General features: G+C 38.3%; 1 protein-coding gene and 1 pseudogene across 8 annotated transcripts; one reads left to right on the forward strand and one right to left on the reverse strand.

The window, feature by feature from the left end:
• LOC112735300 (magnesium transporter MRS2-3-like) overlaps positions 1-19,708 on the reverse strand; it is a 51,527-nt pseudogene extending 31,819 nt beyond the window's left edge.
• On the forward strand, positions 13,725-17,417 carry LOC112732942 (uncharacterized). Of its 8 annotated transcripts, none has more exons than XR_011869919.1 (6): positions 13,730-14,516; positions 15,100-15,182; positions 15,395-15,514; positions 15,714-16,003; positions 16,525-16,709; positions 17,174-17,417. XR_011869919.1 is itself a non-coding variant. In XM_072212388.1 (3 exons), exons 1-3 carry the CDS (start codon positions 14,312-14,314, stop codon positions 15,758-15,760), a joined length of 372 nt encoding a protein of 123 aa, XP_072068489.1. In that variant the 5' UTR covers positions 13,771-14,311; the 3' UTR covers positions 15,761-16,167. The 8 variants fall into 8 exon arrangements, 1 of the variants encoding a protein (XP_072068489.1); XR_011869921.1 differs by having other exon boundaries at positions 13,760-14,516; positions 15,373-15,514; XR_003813171.2 differs by having other exon boundaries at positions 13,725-14,516; positions 15,100-15,514.
• Positions 19,709-23,073: the final 3,365 nt, after the last annotated feature.

Here is a 23,073-nt window from a genome sequence, read left to right on the forward strand (position 1 = left end):
ACACTTTTCTAGTGATCATAAGCTCTGCTTTAAATCCATAGGAAGAGAAAGCATTAATTCAAGTGCTAAGGACACACAAGACAACTCTTGAGTGGTCCATAAGTGACCTTAAGGGCATTAGCCCAGCAAGATGCATGCACAAAATCCTATTGGAGGATGATGCCAAGCCAGTGGTTCAACCACAGAGGCGGCTAAATCCAGCCATGAAGGAAGTGGTACAGAAAGAGGTCACTAAGTTACTAGAGGCTGGGATTATTTATCCTATTTCTGATAGCCCCTGGGTGAGCCCTATCCACGTTGTCCCCAAGAAGGGAGGCATGACAGTAGTTCATAATGAAAAGAATGAACTGGTTCCTACAAGAACAGTTACAGGGTGGCGTATGTGTATTGACTACAGAAGGCTCAATACAGCCACCCGAAAGGATCACTTTCCTTTACCATTCATAGAGCAGATGCTAGAGAGACTAGCAGGTCATGAATATTACTACTTTTTGGATGGCTATTCAGGTTACAACCAAATTGCAGTGGATCCTCAGGACCAAGAGAAAACATCATTCACATGTCCTTCTGGAGTATTTGCCTACAGAAGGATGCCTTTTGGTCTGTGCAATGCACCTGCAACCTTTCAGAGATGCATGCTCTCTATTTTCTCTGATATGGTGGAAAAATTTCTGGAAGTCTTCATGGATGACTTTTCAGTATTTGGAGACTCATTCAGCTCCTGTCTTAACCATTTAGCACTTGTTCTGAAAAGATGCCAAGAGACCAACCTAGTTTTAAACTGGGAAAAATGTCACTTCATGGTGACTGAAGGAATTGTCCTTGGGCATAAAATTTCAAACAAGGGAATAGAGGTGGATCAAGCTAAAGTGGAAGTAATTGAAAAATTACCACCACCTGCCAATGTAAAGGCAATCAGAAGCTTTCTGGGACATTCAAGATTCTATAGGAGGTTCATAAAGGATTTTTCAAAAATTGCAAAACTTCTAAGCAACCTACTAGCTACTGACACGCCATTTGTGTTTGAAACCCTAAAAGCCAAGCTGGTCACAGTACCAGTCATCTCTGCACCTGACTGGACATTACCATTCGAACTAATGTGTGATGCCAGTGACCATGCCATTGGTGCAGTGTTGGGACATAGGCATAACAAGCTTCTGCACATCATTTACTATGCTAGCCGTGTTTTAAATGATGCATAGAAGAATTACACAACCACAGAAAAAGAGTTACTTGCAGTGGTTTATGCCATTGACAAGTTTAGATCCTATTTAGTAGGTTCAAAGTGATTGTGTATATTGACCATGCTGCTCTTAAATACCTACTCACAAAGCAGGATTCAAAACCCAGGCTCATAAGATGGGTGTTGCTTCTGCAAGAGTTTGATATAGAAATAAGAGACAGAAAAGGGACAGAGAACCAGGTAGCTGATCACCTGTCCCGGATAGAACCAGTAGCAGGGGCGTCCCACCCTCCTACTGAGATCTCTAAAACCTTTCCGGATGAGCAACTCTTCGCCATTCAGGAAGCACCATGGTTTGCAGGCAGGAAAAGGAAGAAGCATGAAAGGCTTCTCTCAATACAAAGTCAAATAAAACCCCCACATTCAAACTCTAAGTTTGGTGTTGGAAGGCCACAACCAAACTCTAAGTTTGGTGTTAAGAAGCCATCATCATGCTCTGAGTATCTGTGAGGCTCCATAAGAGCCCACTGTCAAGCTACTGACATTAAAGAAGCGCTTGTTGGGAGGCAACCCAATTTTACTTATCTATGTTAATTTCCATTTTCCATTGTTATTTTATGTTTTCTGTAGGTTGATGATCATGTGAAGTCACAAAAACAATTGAAAAAGCAAAAACAAACTGAAAAACAGAATAAAAAATAACACACCCTGGAGGAGAAGCCTATTGGCATTTAAACGCCAGTAAAGGCAGCAGAATGGGCGTTAAACGCCCAGTCTAGCACCATTCTGGGTGTTTAACGCCAGAAATGGGCAGCAACCTGGTGTTTAATGCCAGGATTGGCAGCAAAGGGCATTTTGCAAGCCTAATTGGTGCAGGGATGGGAAATTCTTGACACCTCAGGATCTGTGGACCCCACAGGATCCCCACCAACCTCAACTCACTCTCTCACTTCTTCACACCTTTTCATAATACTCTTCCCCAAATAACCTCTACCAATCACCTCCATTACTCCTCCAAAACCATCATACAAACCACCTACACCCACCCACTCAAATTCAAACCATCACTCCTTCCTTTTCCACATCATAACCACCTAAAACCCCCTTGGCCGAATAATTCACGCACCTCCATCTCATCCATCACTTCTTCTTCTCCTCCTTTCTTTATTCTTTTGCTCGAGGACGAGCAAACCTTTTAAGTTTGGTGTGGCAAAGCTCATCTTTTTTTTTTGTTTTTTCATAACCATTTATGGCACCTAAAGCCGGAAAAACCTCTAGAAAGAGGAATGGAAAGGCAATTGCTTCCACCTTCGAGTCATGAGAGATGGAGAGATTCATCTCAAAGGTCCATCAAGACCACTTCTATGAAGTTGTGGTCAAGACTTCTCATTGAAGAGGACTATCCCATTACTAAGAAAAGGATGGAGCAAACAAGAGAGCCCACTCATGGACCTCAACAAGAGCATGAGGAAAATTATCATCATGAAATCCCTGAGATGCCTCAAGGGATGTATTTTCCTCCACAAAACTATTGGGAGCAAATTAAGACCTCCCTAGGAGAATTAAGTTCCAATAGGGGACAACTAAGGGTGGAGCTCCAAGAGCATTCCATCCTCCTTCATGAAATTAGAGAAGATCAAAGAGTCATGAGAGAGGAGCAACAAAGGCAAGGAAGAGACATTGAGGAGCTCAAGCACTCCATAAGATCTTCAAGAGGAAGAACTAGCCGCCATCACTAAGGTGGACCCGTTCTTTAATCTCCTTGTTCTTTATCTTCTGTTTTTCGAATTTTTTATGCTTTATGTTTATCTATGTTTGTGTCTTTATTACATGATCGCTAGTGTCTTAGTGTCTATGCCTTAAAGCTATGAAAATGAATCCATCACCTCTCTTAAATGAAGAATGTTTTTAATTGAAAAAGAAAAGAAGTGCATGAATTTCGAATTTTAAAACAGATTAATTATTTTGATGTGGTGGCAATACTTTTGTTTTTCTGAATGAATGCTTGAACAGTGCATATTTTTGAATTTGTTGATTCATGAATGTTAAAATTGTTGGCTCTTGAAAGAATGATGGAAAAGGAGAAATGTTATTTGATAATCTAAAAAATCATAAAATTGATTCTTGAAGCAAGAAAAAGCAATGAAAAGCTTGCAAAAAAAAAAAAGAGAAAGCGAAAAAAAATTAAAAAGAAGAAAAAGAAAAAGCAAGCAGAAAAAGCCAATAACCCTTTAAACCAAAAGGCAAGGGTAAAATAAAAAGAATCCAAGGCTTTGAGCATCAGTGGATATGAGGGCCCACAGGAATAAAATCCTGGCCTAAGCAGCTAAACCAAACTGTCCCTAACTATGTGCTTGTGGCGTGAAGGTGTCAAGTGAAAACTTGAGACTGAGCAGTTAAAGTCGTGGTCCAAAAGCAAAAAGAGTGTGCTTAAGAGCTCTGGACACCTCTAATTGGGGACTCTAGCAAAGCTGAGTCACAATCTGAAAAGGTTCACCCAGTTATGTGTCTGTGGCATTTATGTATCCGGTGGTAATACTGGAAAACAAAATGCTTTGGGTCACGGCAAAGACTCATAAAGTAGCTGTGTTCAAGAATCAACATACTTAACTAGGAGAATCAATAATACTATCTAGATTCTGAGTTCCTATAGAAGCCAATCATTCTAAACTTCAAAGGATAGAGTGAGATGCCAAAACTGTTCAGAGGCAAAAAGCTGAAAGCCCCGCTCATCTAATTAATACTGATATTCATAGATGTTTTTGGAATTCATTGTATATTCTCTTCTTTTTATCCTATTTGATTTTCAGTTGCTTGGGGACAAGCAACAATTTAAGTTTGGTGTTGTGATGAGCGGATAATTTATACGCTTTTTGGCATTGTTTTTAGTATGTTTTTAGTATATTTTAGTTAGTTTTTATTATATTTTTATTAGTTTTTATTTAAAATTCACTTTTCTGGACTTTACTATGAGTTTGTGTATTTTTCTGTGATTTCAGGTATTTTTTGGCTGAAATTGAGGGACCTGAACAAAAATCTGATTCAGAGGCTGAAAAAGGACTGCAGATGCTATTGGATTCTGACCTCCCTGCATTCGAAGTAGATTTTCTGGAGCTACAGAGACCCAATTGGCACGCTCTTAATTTCGTTGGAAAGTAGACATCCTAGGATTTCCAGCAATATATAATAGTCCATACTTTGCCCAAGATTTGATGGCCCAAACCGGCGTTCCAAGTCAGCTCAAGAATTCTGGCGTTTAACTCCAGAACTGGCACAAAAGCTGGAGTTAAATGCCCAAACTGGCACAAAAGCTGGCGTTTAACTCCAAGAAAAGTCTCTACACATGAAAGCTTCAATGCTCAGCCCAAGCACACACCAAGTGGGCCCCGAAAGTGGATTTTTACACTAAACACCCTAGCTTACTCATTTTCTGTAACCATAGGTCACCAGTTTACTATAAAAACTACTTTTAGTAATTCATCTTGTACCTCATGACACTTTACACATTTCATATTGTATTCTCTACGGCATGAGTCTCTAAACCCCATTGTTGGGGGTGAGGAGCTCTGCTGTTCTTCATGAATTAATGCAATTACTACTGTTTTCCATTCTATCACGCTTGCTTCTATTCTAAGATATTCATTCGCACTTCAACCTGATGAATGTGATGATCCGTGATACTCATCATCATTCTCACCTATGAACGCATGCCTGACAACCACCTCCGTTCTACCTTAGATTGAATGCATATCTCTTAGCCTCATGATTCAGATCAGAGTCTTCGTGGTATAAGCTAGAACTATTGGCGGCCATTCCTGAGATGCGGAACGTCTAAACCTTGTCTGTGGTATTCTGAGTAGGATCTGAGAAGGGATGACTGTGACAAACTTCAAACTCGCAAGTGTTGGGCATAGTGACAGATGCAAAAGGTTCAATGGATCCTATTCCGATATGATCGAGAACCGACAGATGATTAGCCATGCGGTGACAGCGCATTTGGAACATTTTCACTGAGAGGACGGGAAGTAGCCATTGACAACGGCGATGCCCAACATAAAGCTTGCCATGGAAGGAGCCTTGCGTGCATGAAGAAGAAGATAGTAGGAAAGCAGAGATTCAGAAGACAAAGCATCTCCAAAGCCTCAACCTGTTCTTCATTACTGCATAACAAGTATTTATTTCATGTTCTTTTACTTTTTACAATCAAATCTGAGAATTATTGATATCCTGACTAAGAGTTACAAGATAACCATAGCTTGCTTCAAGCCGACAATCTCCGTGGGATCGACCCTTACTCACGTAAGGTATTACTTGGACGACCCAGTGCACTTGCTGGTTAGTTGTGCGGAATTGCAAAAGTGTGATTGTAATTTCGTGCACCATAAACCATTGGTGGGAATTTCAGATAAGCGTTTAGAGATGCTTTGTTGCTTCTGAACCTCTGCTTCCCTATTGTCTTCTTCCAATCATGCGTGCTCCCTTCCATGGCAAGCTGTATTATCCTCTCGGATGAAAAACACCAGGTACAGTTTCTGCACGGCTAATCAACTGTCGGATTTCTCGTCTCAGATGAAAAATACCAGGTACAGCTACCGCATGGCTAATCATCTGTCGGTTCTCACTAGCGTCAAAATAGGATCTCTCTATCCTTTTGCACACTGTCACTGCACCCAACATTTGCGAGTTTGAAGCTCGTCACAGTCATCTCTTCCCAGATCCTACTCGGAATACCACAGACAAGGTTTAGACTTTTCGGATCTCAAGAATGCTGCCAATTGGTTCTAACCTATACCACGAAGGTTCCAACCTCACGGACTCGGTCTGTGGATTAGAAACCCAAGAGAATATACTCTGGCTGTCGTCCAATGACTACGTTGAACATCATGTAGACCGCTTGTGGTTGTCAGGCGCGCGGATCTTGGCTAAGCGAGTAACGAAGATAGTGGGTGATTGTCACGGGTCACCCCTTCATTCTGACTTAACTGAATTAAGTACAAGAGTATATCTTGGAGAAGAAGTAAGCGTGAATTGAAAGAGAAACAATAGTACTTGCATTAATTCATGAAGAACAGCAGAGCTCCGCACCTTAATCTATGAGGTGTAGAAACTCCACCGTTGAAAAATACATAAGAGAAAAAGGTCTAGGCATGGCCGTGTGGCCAGCCTCTCAAATGTAGAAAATTGGCATAAGCTCGTTCCAAAACTTTAATACAATAGTAAAAGTGCTATTTATACTAAAACTAGTTACTAGGGATTACAGAAAATAAGTAACTAAGTGCAGATAGTGCAGAAATCCATTTCCGGGGCCCACTTGGTGTGTGCTTGGGCTGAGCATTGAGCTTTACACGTGCATAGGCCTTTTCTAGAGTTAAATACCAGCTTGGATGCCAGTTTAGGCGTTTAACTCCAATTCTGGTGCCAGTTCTGGCGTTTTACGCCAGAAAAGGGTCTCTGGCAGGCGTTTAGACGCCAGTTTGGGCCATCAAATCTCAGGCAAAGTATGGACTATTATACATTTCTGGAAAGACCAAGATGTCTACTTTCCAACGAAATTGAGAGCGTGCCAATTGGGCTTCTGTAGCTCCAAAAAATCCACTTTGAGTGCAGGAGGGTCAAAATCCAACAGCATCTGTAGTCCTTTCTCAGCCTCTGAATCAGACTTTTGCTCAGATCCCTCAATTTCAGCCAGAAAATACCTGAAATTACAGAAAAACACACAAACTCATAGTAAAGTCCAGAAATGTGATTTTTGCATAAAAACTAATAAAAATATAATAAAAAGTAACTAAAACATATTAAAAACTATGTAAAAATAATGCCAAAAAAGGTATAAATTATCCGCTCATCAATGCCCCCTAATGACTCAGAAAGACCATCATCTATCTTACTTGGAAGGCTATTCTTGAAGACCTCTCAGTTTAAATTGGATGCCTTCTCGGGTACATATTCCTTTGAAATAGATGGAAGAGCAGTGAGTTTCAACCTTGATGAAGTTATGAAGCATCCACCGGAAGACCACTCTATCTTCCAGTGTGATATTATTGATGAGACTGTGGCTGAAGTTCACCAAGAGACAGTTGATGAGAAGAACGTGGTTCAAGGTGCAAGTGTGGGAAAGCCCCCTGAGTATACTGAAGACACCTTGCGACCTCCAGTAGTCCCAGATGATCAGGTGCCAAGCCATGAGCTGACTATGGAGTTAAAGCCCCTTCCACCTCACCTCAAGTATGCTTATCTTGAAGATAATCAAAAGCTCCCAATGATCATTGCAAAGGAGTTTACTTCCCAACAAGAGGAGTGACTGCTTAATGTACTGAGAAGAAACAAGAAAGCTATTGGGTGGAGTTTGGCGGACATAGTAGGTATAAGCCCTTAAGTTTGTGAGCACCGCATTTTTCTGGAGGAGGGAGCCAAGCCTATCCGTCAACCTCAAAGGTGGTTGAACCCCACAATTCTAGAAGTTGTGAAGAAGGAAGTGACCCGACTGCTTGAAGCCGACATTATCCATCCAATCTCAGATAGTGAGTGGGTTAGTCCAGTACAAGTGGTTCCGAAGAAGTTCGGCGTCACAATAGTGAAAAATGAGAATGGAGAACTCATGGCTACAAGGGTGCAAAATTCCTGGAGAGTGTGTATCGACTACAGGCGCTTGAACTTGGCCACTCGCAAGGATCACTATCCACTACCTTTTATCGATCAAATGCTTGATCACCTGTCAGGTAAATCACACTACTATTTTTAGATGGTTATACTGGTTATTTTCAGATCTATATTACTCTAGAAGATCAGGAGAAAACAAATTTTACATGTCCCTTTGGAACGTATGCATATAAAAGAATGCCTTTTGGTTTATGTAATGCACCACCTACATTTCAAAGGTGCAGGACGAGTATCTTCTCGGATCTTCTTGAGCATTGTATGGAAGTATTTATGGATGAATTTAGTGTCTATGGTGATTCTTTCGATCTTTGTTTGGATAATCTTACTAAAGTATTAGAAAGATGTGCTAGTTCAAACCTTGTGCTTAATTTTGAAAAATGTCATTTTATGGTAAAGCAAGGTATTGTTCTAGGCCATGTTGTTTCTAATACTGGTATATCTATTGATCCTGCAAAGGTTAATGTTATTTTTGGTTTACCTTACCCCTCTTCTGTGAGGGAAGTCCATTCTTTTCTTGGTCATGCAGGTTTCTACCGGCGTTTTATCAAGGACTTCAGTAAGGTTGCACTACCCCTTTCCCGTCTGCTACAAAAAGACGTAGAGTTTGACCTAAGTGAAGACTGCATGGAAGCATTTGACAAGCTGAAGATTGCCTTAACCCAAGCTCCTATTGTGAGAGGGCCTGATTGGAGTAGGCCATTCGAGATCATGTACAACGCATCTAACTATGCGGTAGGAGCGGCGCTGGCTCAGCGCGAAGGTAAGGATCCCTATATTATTGCTTATACTTCTAAAACTTTAGATGGTGTCCAGTCTAATTATACTACCACTGAAAAGGAACTTTTAGCCATTGTTTTGTATTTGGATAAATTCCGAGCTTATTTACTTGGGACCAAAGTGGTAGTATATTCAGACCATGCGGCTTTGAAATACTTGCTAGCTAACAAAGAGTCTAAACCAAGGTTAATCTGTTGGATATTGTTATTGCAAGAGTTTGATTTAGAGCACCCATAGCTAATTATTTGGTTAGTCGCACCTTTCCTCTAAATTTTTCTAAATATCAAAAGGACAAACTTAAGAGCGAGTCCAAGTATTACATATGGGATGACCCATATTTGTGGAGATGTGGTGCTAACCAAATAATTAGAAGGTGTGTTCCACAATCCGAAATCCAGTCTATTTTAGAGGCATGCCACTCTTCTGAGAGTGGTGAACACTTTGGTCCTCAAAGAACTGCAAGAAAAATTTTAGACTGCGGATTTTGGTGGCTCACACTTTTTAAGGATGCTAATCTTTGCTGTGACTCTTGCCACCAATGCCAAAGGTTTGGAAACATATCCAAGAGGGATTAGATACCCCCAACAACTCATGTTTTTTTGTGAAATTTTTTATGTTTGGGGTATTGACTTCATGGGTCAATTTCCAAACTCAAATGGTTTCTTATATATATTCTGTTAGCTATTGATTATGTTTTCAAGTGGGTGGAAGTAATTCCTACCCGTACTGATGATGCTAGCGTAGTTGTTTCTTTTGTTAGGAATAATATTATTTATCGCTTTGGATCACCACGAGCAATTGTGAGTGATCAAGGCTCTAATTTTTGTAACAGAAGAATGACAGGTTTGATGAAGAAACATGGCATCATTCACAAGGTGGCGACGGCTTACCATCCCCAAACAAATGACCAAGCCGAGGTGTCTAATAGAGAGATCAAGCGCATACTCGAGAAGATTGTTAAACCTCATAGAAGGGACTGGAGCTCTAGGCTTGGAGATGCGCTATGGACTTATCGGACAGCTTACAAGACATCCATCAACATGAGTCCGTTCCGCCTAGTCTACGGAAAGGCTTGTAACCTTCCGGTAGAGGTGGAACACAAAGCTTACTAGGTTGTGAAGGAATGAAACTCAGGATTGGGAGGAGCCGAAATTGAAAGAAAATTACAACTAGAGGAATTAGAGTGCCTTCGGCTAGAAGCGTATGAAAACTCAAGACTCTACAAAGAAAAGGTGAAGGCGGTACATGACAAGAACATCAAGAGAAGAGAGTTTAGAGCTGGGAATCAAGTCCTTCTCTACAACTCAAGGTTGATGTTAATGCTGGACAAACTGAGGTCAAGATGGGATGGACCCTACATGGTGGAGAAGGTGGAACTGTATGGAGTTGTCCACCTAAGTCACCCCTCAAGCCCTACCTTCTTCAAAGTCAATGGCCATCGTTTAAAACTTTATCATGGTGCAAAAGTGAAGAACAACAAGGAGTTAGAGATCTTCCTTTTGAAGGATCTAACAAAGGAAGAGGAATGAGCCTATGGACCGTCCAACTTAAGGACGTTAAAGAAAAGTGCTAGGTGGGAGGCAACCCACCATGGTATGATCTTCATTTTTTATAGTTCTATTTTATTTATTTTCTTATATTTGTTTCATTAATTGTCTTTGTTAATTTTCAAATAGTCATGTTTTCCTTTTGTTCTGAGTTATTGAAAAAAAATGAGCATCCCACGCATAAGCGTCATTGACGCGCACGCGTCTTATGGATGCTAGCGCTCTCTGGTACAAAAACCTGAGAGTTGCGCTGGAACTGTGTGGGCAGGGTGCCTGGCGCACAACCCACCCCACGCGTACACGTCATCACGCGTATGCGTCACCAGCCATTTCATCCTTTTACGCGTGTACGTAAGCGACGCGCACACGTCGTATGTCAATTCGGCGCACTCTGATACAAAAACCCGAGAGTTGTTCTGGTACTATGCTAGAATCGTGCGTCTGGCATGACGAGTAGTCACGCTTACGCGTGGGTGACGCGCACGTGTCATAAGCGCCGAATCACTTAAATCAGCGCACTGCCCCTGTTGCATTCAATTCCTCTTTCCTTCAAATCCTAATTCTTCTTCATTCTTCTTCTTTCTTTCTTTTTACTTCTTCCTTCTTTCTTTCCCCCTCCACCACCACCTCTGGCAGCCCCAATTTCCTTTTCTTTTCTTTTTCTCTTTCCACCCCTCTTATCTCATTCTTACTCCCATTTATCTTCCCCTTTTCATCTTCTTTTCAAGGTTTCTTTTCTTACTTTCTTCTACTCTTTAATTCTTCTTTTGTTTCCTACATTCGAATATTTTAATTATTTTTAATTGCATATTAGTTTTATTTTTTTTTGTAATTTCTTTTTAATTCTTTTCTCTTCTTGCATTTTTATTTTGGTGTTAGAATTTTATTTGGTGGATTATTTTGATATTTCTTAGCTTGTTTGTGTTATGAGGTGTGCTTTGACAATTGGCATTCCATTTTGGGTCTACTATACACTTGGATTGATTACCTTACTTCTTGTTTTTAATATGCACACCAAGTGTTTGTGAAAAAGATCTCATGGTATCTTAATTTATTTTCTATCTTATTCTTGCACCTTAATGCTTCTTTTTCACAACCCTTGCAATACATATGCACTGAGCTTGGTATTCATTAATTTTTATCCTACAAATGCTCATTATTTTGTGCTTGTTTTACATGTACTTATCATTGTTGATATTGATGCTTGAACTATTCTTCTCATACTTTATACTTGCATGCTTTTATCCCTCTCGCATCTAGTATTAGTGACACGCCTTCATGATTTTCATTGATATCTTACTTGCATGTTGTAGCCACCATGTATTTTAGACACTTTCTTTCTCTTTGGCATTCATTATCACTTGCACCTTCTTACTTCTGGTGTTTAGCTCTCTGACGGGCGGAAAAATGCCGGTTAAGAAATATTAATAGAAACTGCGTTGTGAGTACAGTCTTAACCGACGAAATTTCCACTGTCAATTTAAAAGATGTCACAATTAATGAATAAATAACTGGGAGTAGAATTCTTACGTCGTTTCCCAAAGAGTTGACACAGTAGTGTAAATTATTGATCAGAAATTTTCTGAAAAATTTATGAGGTTTGGAAACGAAAAATTAAAGCAGTGAATGATAATAAGAGATGTTGTGTATTTAAAATAAAAAGACTTGGCTAGGAGAAGATTAATTGGAGTTTCTATCCTTGTTGGTTTTCCCAAGTAACATAGTAAAAGTTATTGCTTCCAACTAGTTATCCTCTTGCAGTTGCAAAGGAAGGTCAATTGGGTACACTAACTAGAGTTAGTGAAAATAGAGTTAGGCAACAATTTCAAAGTTCAAATTAACACTTGAGTTTTCCAACTCAAGGGGTTCCAATTAATCAACTCCAAAGCCAAGTTAAGAGTTCTACTCTATTAACATGAATGTCATTTTCACAAACATGAAAAGGGAGTAGAAGGGAGACATAATAATTAAAATTAAATTAATAAAAGCAAAATTAGAACTGATGATTGATTAAACGAAATCAAACAAGCAACGGAATTAAACATAAAAATGGTTCATTATATTAATAAATTTAAAATTAAGAAAATCCAAACATGAATTCAAGTAACTAAATGGAAAAATAAAGGAGTAGAGTATCAGAAAAGCAAACTACACTACAACAAATATGGGCTTTAGCAACGCCAAATTTTGCAACGCCTTAAAACCATTCTCTTAGATAGTTTTAGACAACGGTTTTTTGTATGTTACCAATGAATTCAATTTTTCATTATTTTTTAGCAACAAACTAAAACCGTTCTCTTTGACTATTTTAAAGAACGGTTTTATAACCATTACCAAGATTTATTTTTAAGCAACGGTTTTTTATTGTTGTTTAAATAATTGTACAAAAGAAACACATAAAAATCATTGCCAAAATGCTACACTTTAAAACCGTTCTATTAGATGGTCTTAGACAACGATTTTTACAGTGTTGTTGTTGAAGTTCAGTTTTTCATTACGTTATAGCAATAAAATAAAACCGTTCTTTTTGACTATTTTAAAGTACGATTTTATAACTACTACAACAATTTTTTATCAAACAATAATTTTTTAATATTATTTAAATAATTATCAAAATTAAAAGATATATATAAAAATAATTATAAATAATCATATAAATTTAAATAATTTTTTCTGTAAATACTATAATTTATAGAATACTTAAAGCTATTGTTATAAATATATAACAAATATTATTTAAAAAACAAAATTAAAATACATTTATAATAAATATTATATATTTTTGTTATAAATATATAACAAATATTACTTTAAAAAATAAAATTAAAACAAATTAAAAAAATAAAATTAAAATAAAATTATAATAAATATTAATATTTTTTTATTTAAACTCCCTCTAAACCCTAACATAACCAAATTTGGAAGAATTCTCTTTACTAAAAATAATTAAATATATACTGAATCTAAAGTAATTAGGAGTGGTATATAATTTTTTATAATAATTAAAATTTAAGTTAATTAAAATTTTTATATAATATTTATTATAATTGGATATTTTATATATTTAAAATTATAATTTTAATAATTAAAAAATAAAAAAAATTATATAATTTAATTTAAATAACTTATATTATGAATAATTTATGATTTAATTTAAATTTTTTATTTTTAAAAGTTTAAACTTTTAAGAATGATTAAATTAATTTATATAAATATTTTGAACTTAAATTAATTAATATTTTTATGTAATTTTATTATAATTAATTATTTTATATAATTTAAAATTAAAATTTTTATAATAAAAAATTATATAATTTAATTTAAATAATTAATATTTTAAATTTAAATGCTATTTAATAAATCATAATTAATATATTTATTTATAATTTAAATTAAAAATAATTATTTTTATTTAATAATATATTAATAAATAATATTTTTAAATAATTTTAAATACAATATATATAATTTTAAAATTATTATTGTATTCAATAATTTTATTAAAATATTTATTTTATCTATATTTTATAACTATTTAACTCTAATACTAAATTTTTAAATTAAATAAAAAATTCTAGTTCCTAAATTGAAAAACCTAACCTTAGAACTCCACCCTACTGAAAAAAGAGAAACGTAGAGAGAAGAGAGAAAGCTAAACCCCGCGAGGAAGAAGAAGGGAAGGAGAGGGGGAAGAGCATGCCGGCGTCGCGCCTCACCGCCGTAGAGCCCATCACACGCGTCGCCGCCGTCATGTCACCGTCAATCTGAACCGTGGGAGGGAGAGAGCTGCCGCTGCGGGAAACGCGATGGTGGAGAGGACGCCGCCAGATCTGTGGCGCCTGTTCCCTGTTGAGCTCGCCGTCGAAGACGCCACCGCCGTCACTGTCAAACCCTAGCCGTCGCAGTCGCCGTCGACGCTGTGGCAGAGAAGGAGGAAGGATGCGCGAACAGAAGAGGGAAAAGGAAGCTGTGAAGCCGTCACCGTTTCTGCTCGGGGTTGTCGCTGCTGCTGAAGAAGAAGCGTCCGAGAGAGAGAGAACCAGAGGAGTGACGCGCGAAGGATGCTCTGACGGAGAAGGAGGAGAACGAGGCTGTCTCATCGCCAATGATTAGAAGTTGCTACTGTTGATGGGATGAACAGAACATGAAGAGGGAGGAGAAACTCGTAGAGGAGAGGGAGGTTTTGCCGCCGCACCGCTGGTCGCCAGGGAACACCACCATTGACACCGGAGAATGCCACTATTGGAGCCACTGTCCGTGCTCGGCCCCTGTTTCTGTTGCTGTTTATGCTGGTTCAGCCATTGCCGCCACAACCCGTCTCAAATTTCTTCTAATTTCGACACTCAGAGGTAGGGGATTTATTTTAAAATTAACCGTTTTAATTTATGAATATCATTGAAGTTTAGTGAGTATCTGCAAATAATTTATAAATGTCTTGTGTGATTAATTGGTAGAAATAAGCTTGGTTTGAGGATGTAAAATTTGGATTAGTTTTTGAGATGATGTTCTAGTGTTTCAATTAGTTTATTGAGTTTAGGTTATGACTGTGAATGTGACTGGTATGATGATGATTACGTGCGTGTGAATTGAAATTTGTTTAGCTCTTGTGTGCATCTTGCAAGGTTGTTTGGGGATGAATGCTTGTCGGAAGTTCTGTTTTTTTTTTTTACTTAATAATGTTGTGATTGGTGGTTGAATCAAATTATAATGAGTAATTTATGAGATTAAGGCTTGATGAATGATAAATAGATTGAGTTTAGATTTCTAAACTAAGTACCTAAAATTGATTTCTTAACTAAAAGTAGTAATTTTTATGGTTTATAAATAATTTTACAATGAGTGGAACCAAATGGTGATAAAATATGTTGATTATTGAGAACCTGTTTGTTTGATGATTGCTGATCCTTGTAAATTAATTATTATATGTTTTAGGGTGCTGCTACTCTAAATGATTGGAAGATGGTCATTGCTGTTTGAAAAGAGCAATGCATCACAATTGCCTTGTTTGCTTTGAGGTATAAACTGTAAAGACTATTCTTCTATTATGGTAAAATCTTTTGGGAAGAACCACATGATTTCATTTTCTTTGGTTTATGAATTGGTTTTGCTTATTATGAATTTTGTTGATTGTTGATTGTTACTATGATGATGTTGGCTTGTTCTGCCATTAGTTACTTTGTTGATTGAATTTTTTTCTTTAATGAGATTTTGTTCTGAGCAATGTTAGGAGAAAATAGTTCTGCTTTGTCATCAGTTCCTACTCTATCATCTGCTGCTGTTCCGTGCTCTCCTCTCCGCTTGCGTCCACTACGCCGTCCCCCACCTCGTCCGCTGAGGTTCGGTTACGGTATGTATTTGGATTAAGGTTATTTTCTGTTATAAATCAAAGAGTTATTTAGCTGAACATGTTCTCTCTATGTAAAAAGTTAAGCATAGAAGTTTTGTTTTTAATTCAATTTGGTTTGAAATTAAGCTAAGTTATTTTATGGAGAATAATGTTAATGTTAATGGTTGTTTCTTAATTGTTGGTTGGTTTATTTTGTTAGCATGTAAAGTGGCTGGGAATTCTAAGTTGATTCTCTCAATGGCCTGAATGACTCAAGTAAAATTGCTGCATTTGATTTTGATGGCCTGAATGACTCAAGTAAAAATCTTAGAATTCTGGAGAAGATTGCCCAAATATTCAAAGAGGATTTGAAGTTTGGTGGAGAAGAGCTTTCTGGAAGCGGAATGGAGAGTAAGAATAGACAAGACAATTACGAATTACAGCTACAATAGTTGATAATCCTTGAAGACAAACAGTCCCAGCATGGTGGAATTGACAGCATTTTACTGGGTGTGTCTCCTTTTAACCTTCTCTTGATCATTTCAATTTCTATTTAATTCCTCTGTGTTGACCAGCATTTCAACCTTAGTAGCTTACCTGTAAAGCTGCTTGTTTGAAATGTGATAGACTCTGTCTTCATCCATGATTGATTTACCTTGAACAAGTTAGCACCATTGTATTTTTTTTTCTTTTTTCTTTTGGCACTTTTTTGTTTGTTTGTTGTGCACATAATCTAATGATTTCAATAGAAACAACCTGTGAGTATAGAATTTATAGTTCATGTGGGTACTTGGAAACATTCTTCTTTTATCAGTGTGCATAGTCATCGATTTACACTTAGGCTGGTCATAATTTGGCTCTATCTTGAGCTGACAACACTACACTCTTGAAGAATGTTATTTTTTTTATTATGAGACTGTTCTATTTTCATTATGTATTTAGGGGCAACACAAGTTGAGCTTCAATTGCAATTTGTTTAGTTCTAAACCTTTTCCATTCATATTTAGTCTTGTTTAATCATCTCTTTGCAGTTACATGGAAGAAATAAGAGTTCATGTGCTATCAATTTAATTTAGTTGATAAGATTTCATGTTTAACTGGCTACCGCAAGGTGGGGCTGGTGGTCTAAGTTTTCTGCTTTGTGTGAGAGACTATACTAAGCAAAGCAACTGCTGATGTTGACAAAGGGGTCCATGATGAGACTGGTTTCTTTTAGGTATGTTTGAATAAGTATGCTTGAATCTGAAGTCTAAAATTTGCTATTATATTTATTGCTGCTGTTGGTTTACCTTCTGGTAGTGTCAAAGGAGGGGACAAGAGGGGGAGGTGGGTCTTGTGACCTTATGTGGTGCTTTTAGTGCAAAGAAGTTCTTGGATTTAATATCTTTTATAAATTACAACCTTTTGATTTGATGTATTAAGAAGCTTATTTATTAGCAATGCAAATATTGCTTTTCTTACTGGTTATAACAATCATGCTTGAAAATAACTACACTATGGTTGCTTGATCCTTTTGATGCCTTATTAAGAATTGAATTTGTTAAGTACCTATGTGCTTGTATCCATTGTGCTAGTGATATGTGTTATATGCATGCCATTGTTCTTTATTTTGTATTTTACTGATTCAAAATGCTTCATTTTTTCCCCTGTTAAAAAGCTTGTGTTCCTTGTTGTCTGCAGGTGGTTCTGTTTTTTGAAAATATGGGCTTGGATAAAGAAACTATTGGGAGAATTATTTTTCGCTGCCAGCATTGATAAAACTCTTTAGAGGAAGATTGAATTCCTTTCTAGGGTTGGCGTTTTTTAAGCTTATTTTCCTGGGATAATTAGAAAATATCCGGAATTACTTGTAACCAACACTGATACAACTATATTGTATCCGAGATTTTTTGGTTCACTAAGTATATAAATGTTTATTTTTCTATGATAAGTGTTCAATTAGTTTTTTTTAGTAATTTGATTCAAATAGTTTAACCTTGTTTATTGACATTAAATTTAAAAAAAAATAGTTGGAACTAATTTCAATGCAACATGAGAAAACTATTGTAAATAAAGAATAATATAGTTATAAAAAACTGTTGTCAAAAGTCACAAAAGGCAATGGTATTAAAATCGTTGTCAAAGACAGCTACAAAATGACAATGGTATTAAAAACCGTTGCAAAAAACACTACCAAAGGCAACGCTTTTAAACTGTTGTCTTTATGAACAACAAAATTACAACAATTTAAAACCGTTGTCTATCCAGTTACGGTTTTAAACCGTTACGTCATCAAAGAGAACGGTTTTAAACCGTTGCCTATCCAGTAACGGTTCTAAACCGTTCTTTAAAAATTGTTGTCAAAACCGTTGTCTATGCTAGTAACTATGGCAACGGTTTTTTGGTTGTTGTTGCCTTAGGTATAAAACCGTTGCCTTTGAGCATTGGTAACGGCCGCATATACCACAGGTCAAAAACTGTTGCCAAAGCGTTGCCTAAAGTTTTAGAAACGGTTTTCTGATCTATGACAACGGTTTTTGACCGTTGCGAAAACCCTTATTTGTTGTAGTGCTATAATGATGGAGGCTTCAACCGAGGGTAGTAGTAACTCTCTCAAGATACAATTCAACCAAAACTAAGAAAAAGCTAAGAACCCTATGAGAGCTAGTGTTTTCTCTAGAATTTCCAAAACTAAAAACTAAAACTAAGTGAGAATGAAAGTGTGTCCAAGTCTCAGCTACACCCCTGCCACTAATCTGGACTTTCGGGCCTGAATCTGGGTAAAAAAGGGCCCAGAAATCGCCCCCAGCGAATTCTGATATGCAGCACGTGACGGCCTGTCACGCGTACGCGTCGATGCGCATTCTGTAAGTCACACGTACGCGTGCTACACGCGTGCGTGTCGCTACTCGTCCATGAAATCTTTAATTCCTTGTGTTCCTTACTCTTTTGTATGCTTATTTTCCATCCTCTAAGTCATTTCTACCCTGTAATCCCTGAAAACACTTAACACACATATCACGGTATCGAATGGAAATAAGAGAGGATTAAAAATAATGAATTTAAGGCCAAATAAGCATGTTTTCAATCATAGCATCAATTTAGGAAGGAAAATGTAAAACCATGCATTTCATATGAATAAGTGTATAAAAGATTGATAAAATCCACTCTATTTAGCACAAGATAAACCATAAAATAGTAGTTTATCACTCTCTAAGTTCAATATTCCTTCTTTTTCTTCCTTTTTCAGGATGGCCATCAAGAGAGGAAAAGAGAAGGCTTCCAATAAGACACCGGCGAAGAAGGGAACTAAAAGAGCACCGGCTAAGGCGCAACCATCCTCAAGGGTCAAGCCACCTACTAAGCAGGTGAAGAGGACCATCCGAGTTGATGAATCGGAGAAGGAATTTCCCGCACGGGACTCTGCACGATTCACTAACCGCTATGGTGAGCGGATGTTCCCCGTCTTAGTAGAGAGAAACTACCACAATGAGCACCTCCTCATTCTTCCAGAGCACTTCGTTAAATTTGTGGTGCCCCGCATTGAAAGGAGACAGTGGGGACTCTTAAAGAGGCAGCACGAGAAGCAAATCTCTCTTGGGTTATTGAATTCTATGCCAACTATCACTCACCTACCCTCCAGTCAGTCTTTGTGTGCCAAAAGCAAGTCCCTATCTCAGAAGGTGCTATTCAGAAAGTACTTGATCTTTTACCTAGTCCGGATGGGATGGATGCCTATCAAGAGGCACAGCTTGAGCGCCAGACATTTCAATTTGACTGGAACCTCATCCATGGAGTCATCGCCCAACCCGGAAGCGATTAGATCTATGGGCAATACCGGACTAGACCCAAGAGCATCTCCGCCCAAGACCTCACTATGGAAGCTCGAGTGTGGGCATAGATCATGTCCCAGTACATATTTCCGAGCACTCATGAGTCCACTTTTACTGCCGACATGGCTGTTCTTGATGTTATCAAGGTTGATCACGATGGCCCTCTCACGGCCTAGCACGGTTGAGGGGTAGGACAAGAGAGGGTCGAGGATACGGAGGTCGCAGGTCGGGGAGACCGGTGCGTCGCATGATGGCATGCTTACCGGCCTCCACAACCTACTTCTGACCACTGGAATCGAGAAGCAGCCACGCCCTCACCCCGGTCCCCTTCTTCCTGCTTATCCGATTCAGAGCAACAGGAACCCCAATCCCATCCATCATCCCTGCCGCCGCTGCCGGAACCGGAGGCCCTGACCCCGAATATTCATCCCTTCGATTCCCTCCTTCACTTAATCAATTATTCAACTTTTTCCTTGCATTAATTATATTCTATGGCTTTTAGGTTTTGGCATTTAACTATTCTCTCTTCGCGTACACAGAACGCTTCCCTCACCCTTACCCCTCGTTCCACTTCCCTCTTTCTTTATCTCTGCTCTTTTTAGTTTCTTAAATTGGAGACTTTTAAGGATTTTTTTTATTTAAATTAAATAATATAGTATTTACCAAAATACATAAATGTCGAAGAAATTACGAAAATACACCCTGAGTTACATCTCGAGTACTGAGGGTCATTGTCCAAAATGCCCACATCTCGGGTGCACTGACCCCGTGCTATGATAGGGTGTCTGCAAACCATATCTCGGATCCAACTATTATATGAACATAAGTATATCTTGAATACACTGCACCTAAGATACACGCGTTTTTTTATTCGGGTTAGTGCATCCGAGATAAGGGGAAAGATCCAGGGTATTACCAGACTTGTCCTCTATTTGTTTACCCATTTTGGTGTTTGCCTTTTTAATGAAAATATTGGAATGTTGTACATGAAAAATGGGTCCGTAACGTCGAAAGTAACTAGTTATACAGAGATTATGCTTCATTACACATTAAACATATTTAATAACAAACACTACATCAAAGTGACAACGTTGGAACAAAAGGCCTAAACCCTAAACTACTTGCGTCATCATGGATCCGAGTGGGATTCATTGGGACACCCACGTCTAGTGTGGCCCTCTCCGTGGCAGAGCCCACATCTCTTCTCCGCACAGTCAATGGCATCCATCTCATTTCGGATCTGAGTAGATACCGGCCTTCCCGATGCCTTCCTCTTCATGGCTAAGTTGGGCTTCAGGCGTGCACCATACAATGGAGGCCACATCTTTTCATTTGGTATCGGCAAAAACTCTCTCTCGTATACCCTGAATACAGAGGCCATTGTGTACACAGGGTCCACAAAATGACCCCACTCAATACTCTCAGCTGCACATGCTGCTAGGGCGTGATGACATAGGTAATGCAATGACTGTAACAGGCCGCAGTCGCATGTACGCTCGGTTAGACGAACCCGATATGAAGTCTGTGACCAACCATCCACTAGCTCCAACTCTTCCATACTAAAAACGGATGCCCTACGATCATAATGGGTGACTCGCATCATCGGTAGGCTCTCTTTATTCTTATCTATAGCTGCCATCAGCGGTGCCGAGTAGATTTGTCAACCCTGTAACTGAGCATGTGCTTCGCGTCCTCTGCGCACAAACAGCTGTTGCAACCTCTCATAGTTGTCCGAACAATCGCTGGCACTGAAAGATTCCTCGTTCTCTTCAGCACGGCATTTATACACTCTGATAGATTCGTCGTCATGTGACCATACCGACGACCTTCGTCGCAATGTTGTAACCACAAATCCTTTCTGAAACAAAGAGCCCAATCCACCATCTCTCGGGATAGTGTACCCAAAGTATCCAAGTACCAGTCGCACCGCTCCTTACTTGGACTGTACGTAACATTTATAAGGTACCTCTTACCCTCGGCTGACTTAAACCTGGAATTGAAGTTTGAAGCCATGTACCGGATGCAATAAGCATGATATGCTGACGGAGGATGCCATCCACTGTTGAGGTGCATTAAGAGCGATGTGAATGGCCTGTGATCTATCTGATATGATTAGGATTCCTGGCTGTGGAGTAAAATGCTATCTCAAATTTGAGAGAAAAAACGACCATGACCCGTTGTCTCAAACTCCACTAATGAAAAAGCTATGGGAAGGATATTGATGTTGCCATCTTGAGCCATAGCAATTAAAAGCACGCCCCCCGTACTTGCTGTACAAATGTATTCCGTCCACTCATACAAACGGCTTGCAAAACTTAAATGCTTCAATACATGGAGGAAATGCCCAGAAAACCTTATCAAACCATATCCCCGTTGTAATATGGGACAGCAATGCATTCGTGGATCGTACCTGTGAGGCACTGTTGGAAAGCTTGTAAGGGCGTCGGAATCCTATTATATGACTCTTCGCAATCACCATATATCTTGGCAATCGCTTTTTGCTTTTCCATCCACACCTTCCGATACGAGGGCTTAAAATGGTGACTCTGATGGACAATACTTTGCAGCATTGAGATAGACACCAATGGATCATTCTTTATCATAGGTAACACGACCTTGCAGGTCAACCCATTATCCAGTTGAGCATGGTTCTGAGACATGGTTGGTGCTAGACAGGTATGTGGTCCACTAAACCGACGTACCTCCCTGTGAATTTTGCTCCAATGTCAACAACATGCTAAAGAAAACTAACGTATAGAACCTAATGCATCTACAATATAACGTAAAATATACCAGTAATTCAAGTTCTGTCGTAATTCAAGCATGAGGAGAATCTTTTATATGCCATGTCATGCTGTTGTACTTTTGGGGTTTCAACCAAAAGACATGTCACCCTTGCTTGCAAAGTTGCATCACTATTTCTTGGTTGATGGTCCTTCCCTTCCGCACATGCATCAATGGGCATAGCGTCATAGCATACTACTCTTTTCCTTCAATTCTGTTTCATTTGCCCATTGATAGGGCATGGGGCTTTTGCTATGGAATCAAATTGACTAGTTAGAGGGAATTTAATTATCAGAGACTATTACGCTCTTATTTGCATGTTTGAGATTATTTACAATAAAAAATCTATACACTCGAAGGTCAAAGCTGAAAATCACTTTTGTCTGAAAAGCCAAAAAAGTCTAATAAGCTACATGTCTTTGCATAATTTCTATGGAGAAGTCGTGTATACCGCGTAATATAATTTTAGAGCATAATATTTTTGGAGAAGTGGGAGACATTGATCATTAGACATTGATTACCCTCATATTATGTAACAAAATAGATATAGTTTTGAGTGCCAAACAAATCCACAATGAAGTTTAATTTGTTATTTTTGTAAGAGCCCGTTTCGAAAGTAGTAGAAGCTACTTTTTTTTTACTTTTGAATTATAAAAAATCACAATACGCGTATTTGGCACCATTTGGAAAAATCTTATTAACTTTTCAAAAGGCTAATTCCTAACTTTTTGAAGAAGTAGAAATATATGACTTCTCCTTCTCGATAAGTCATTCTATCACACTTCTATAAAAAAAAATTGACTTCAAAACAAAAAAATTTACTTTTATTTTTGGCTCTGTGAAAAATATTTTCTGTTTCTGCTAGAAATACTGATCCTCCACCACCATTTTCACGCAAGGTTCCATCTGCTAGAAGTACTGGCCTTCCACCACCATTTTTACGCAATGTTCTATCTGGTGGAAGTATTGACCATCCACCTATTG

This window comes from Arachis hypogaea, chromosome 13, assembly GCF_003086295.3.
Source record: "Arachis hypogaea cultivar Tifrunner chromosome 13, arahy.Tifrunner.gnm2.J5K5, whole genome shotgun sequence".
In the NCBI taxonomy this organism is placed as follows: Eukaryota; Viridiplantae; Streptophyta; class Magnoliopsida; order Fabales; family Fabaceae; genus Arachis; species Arachis hypogaea.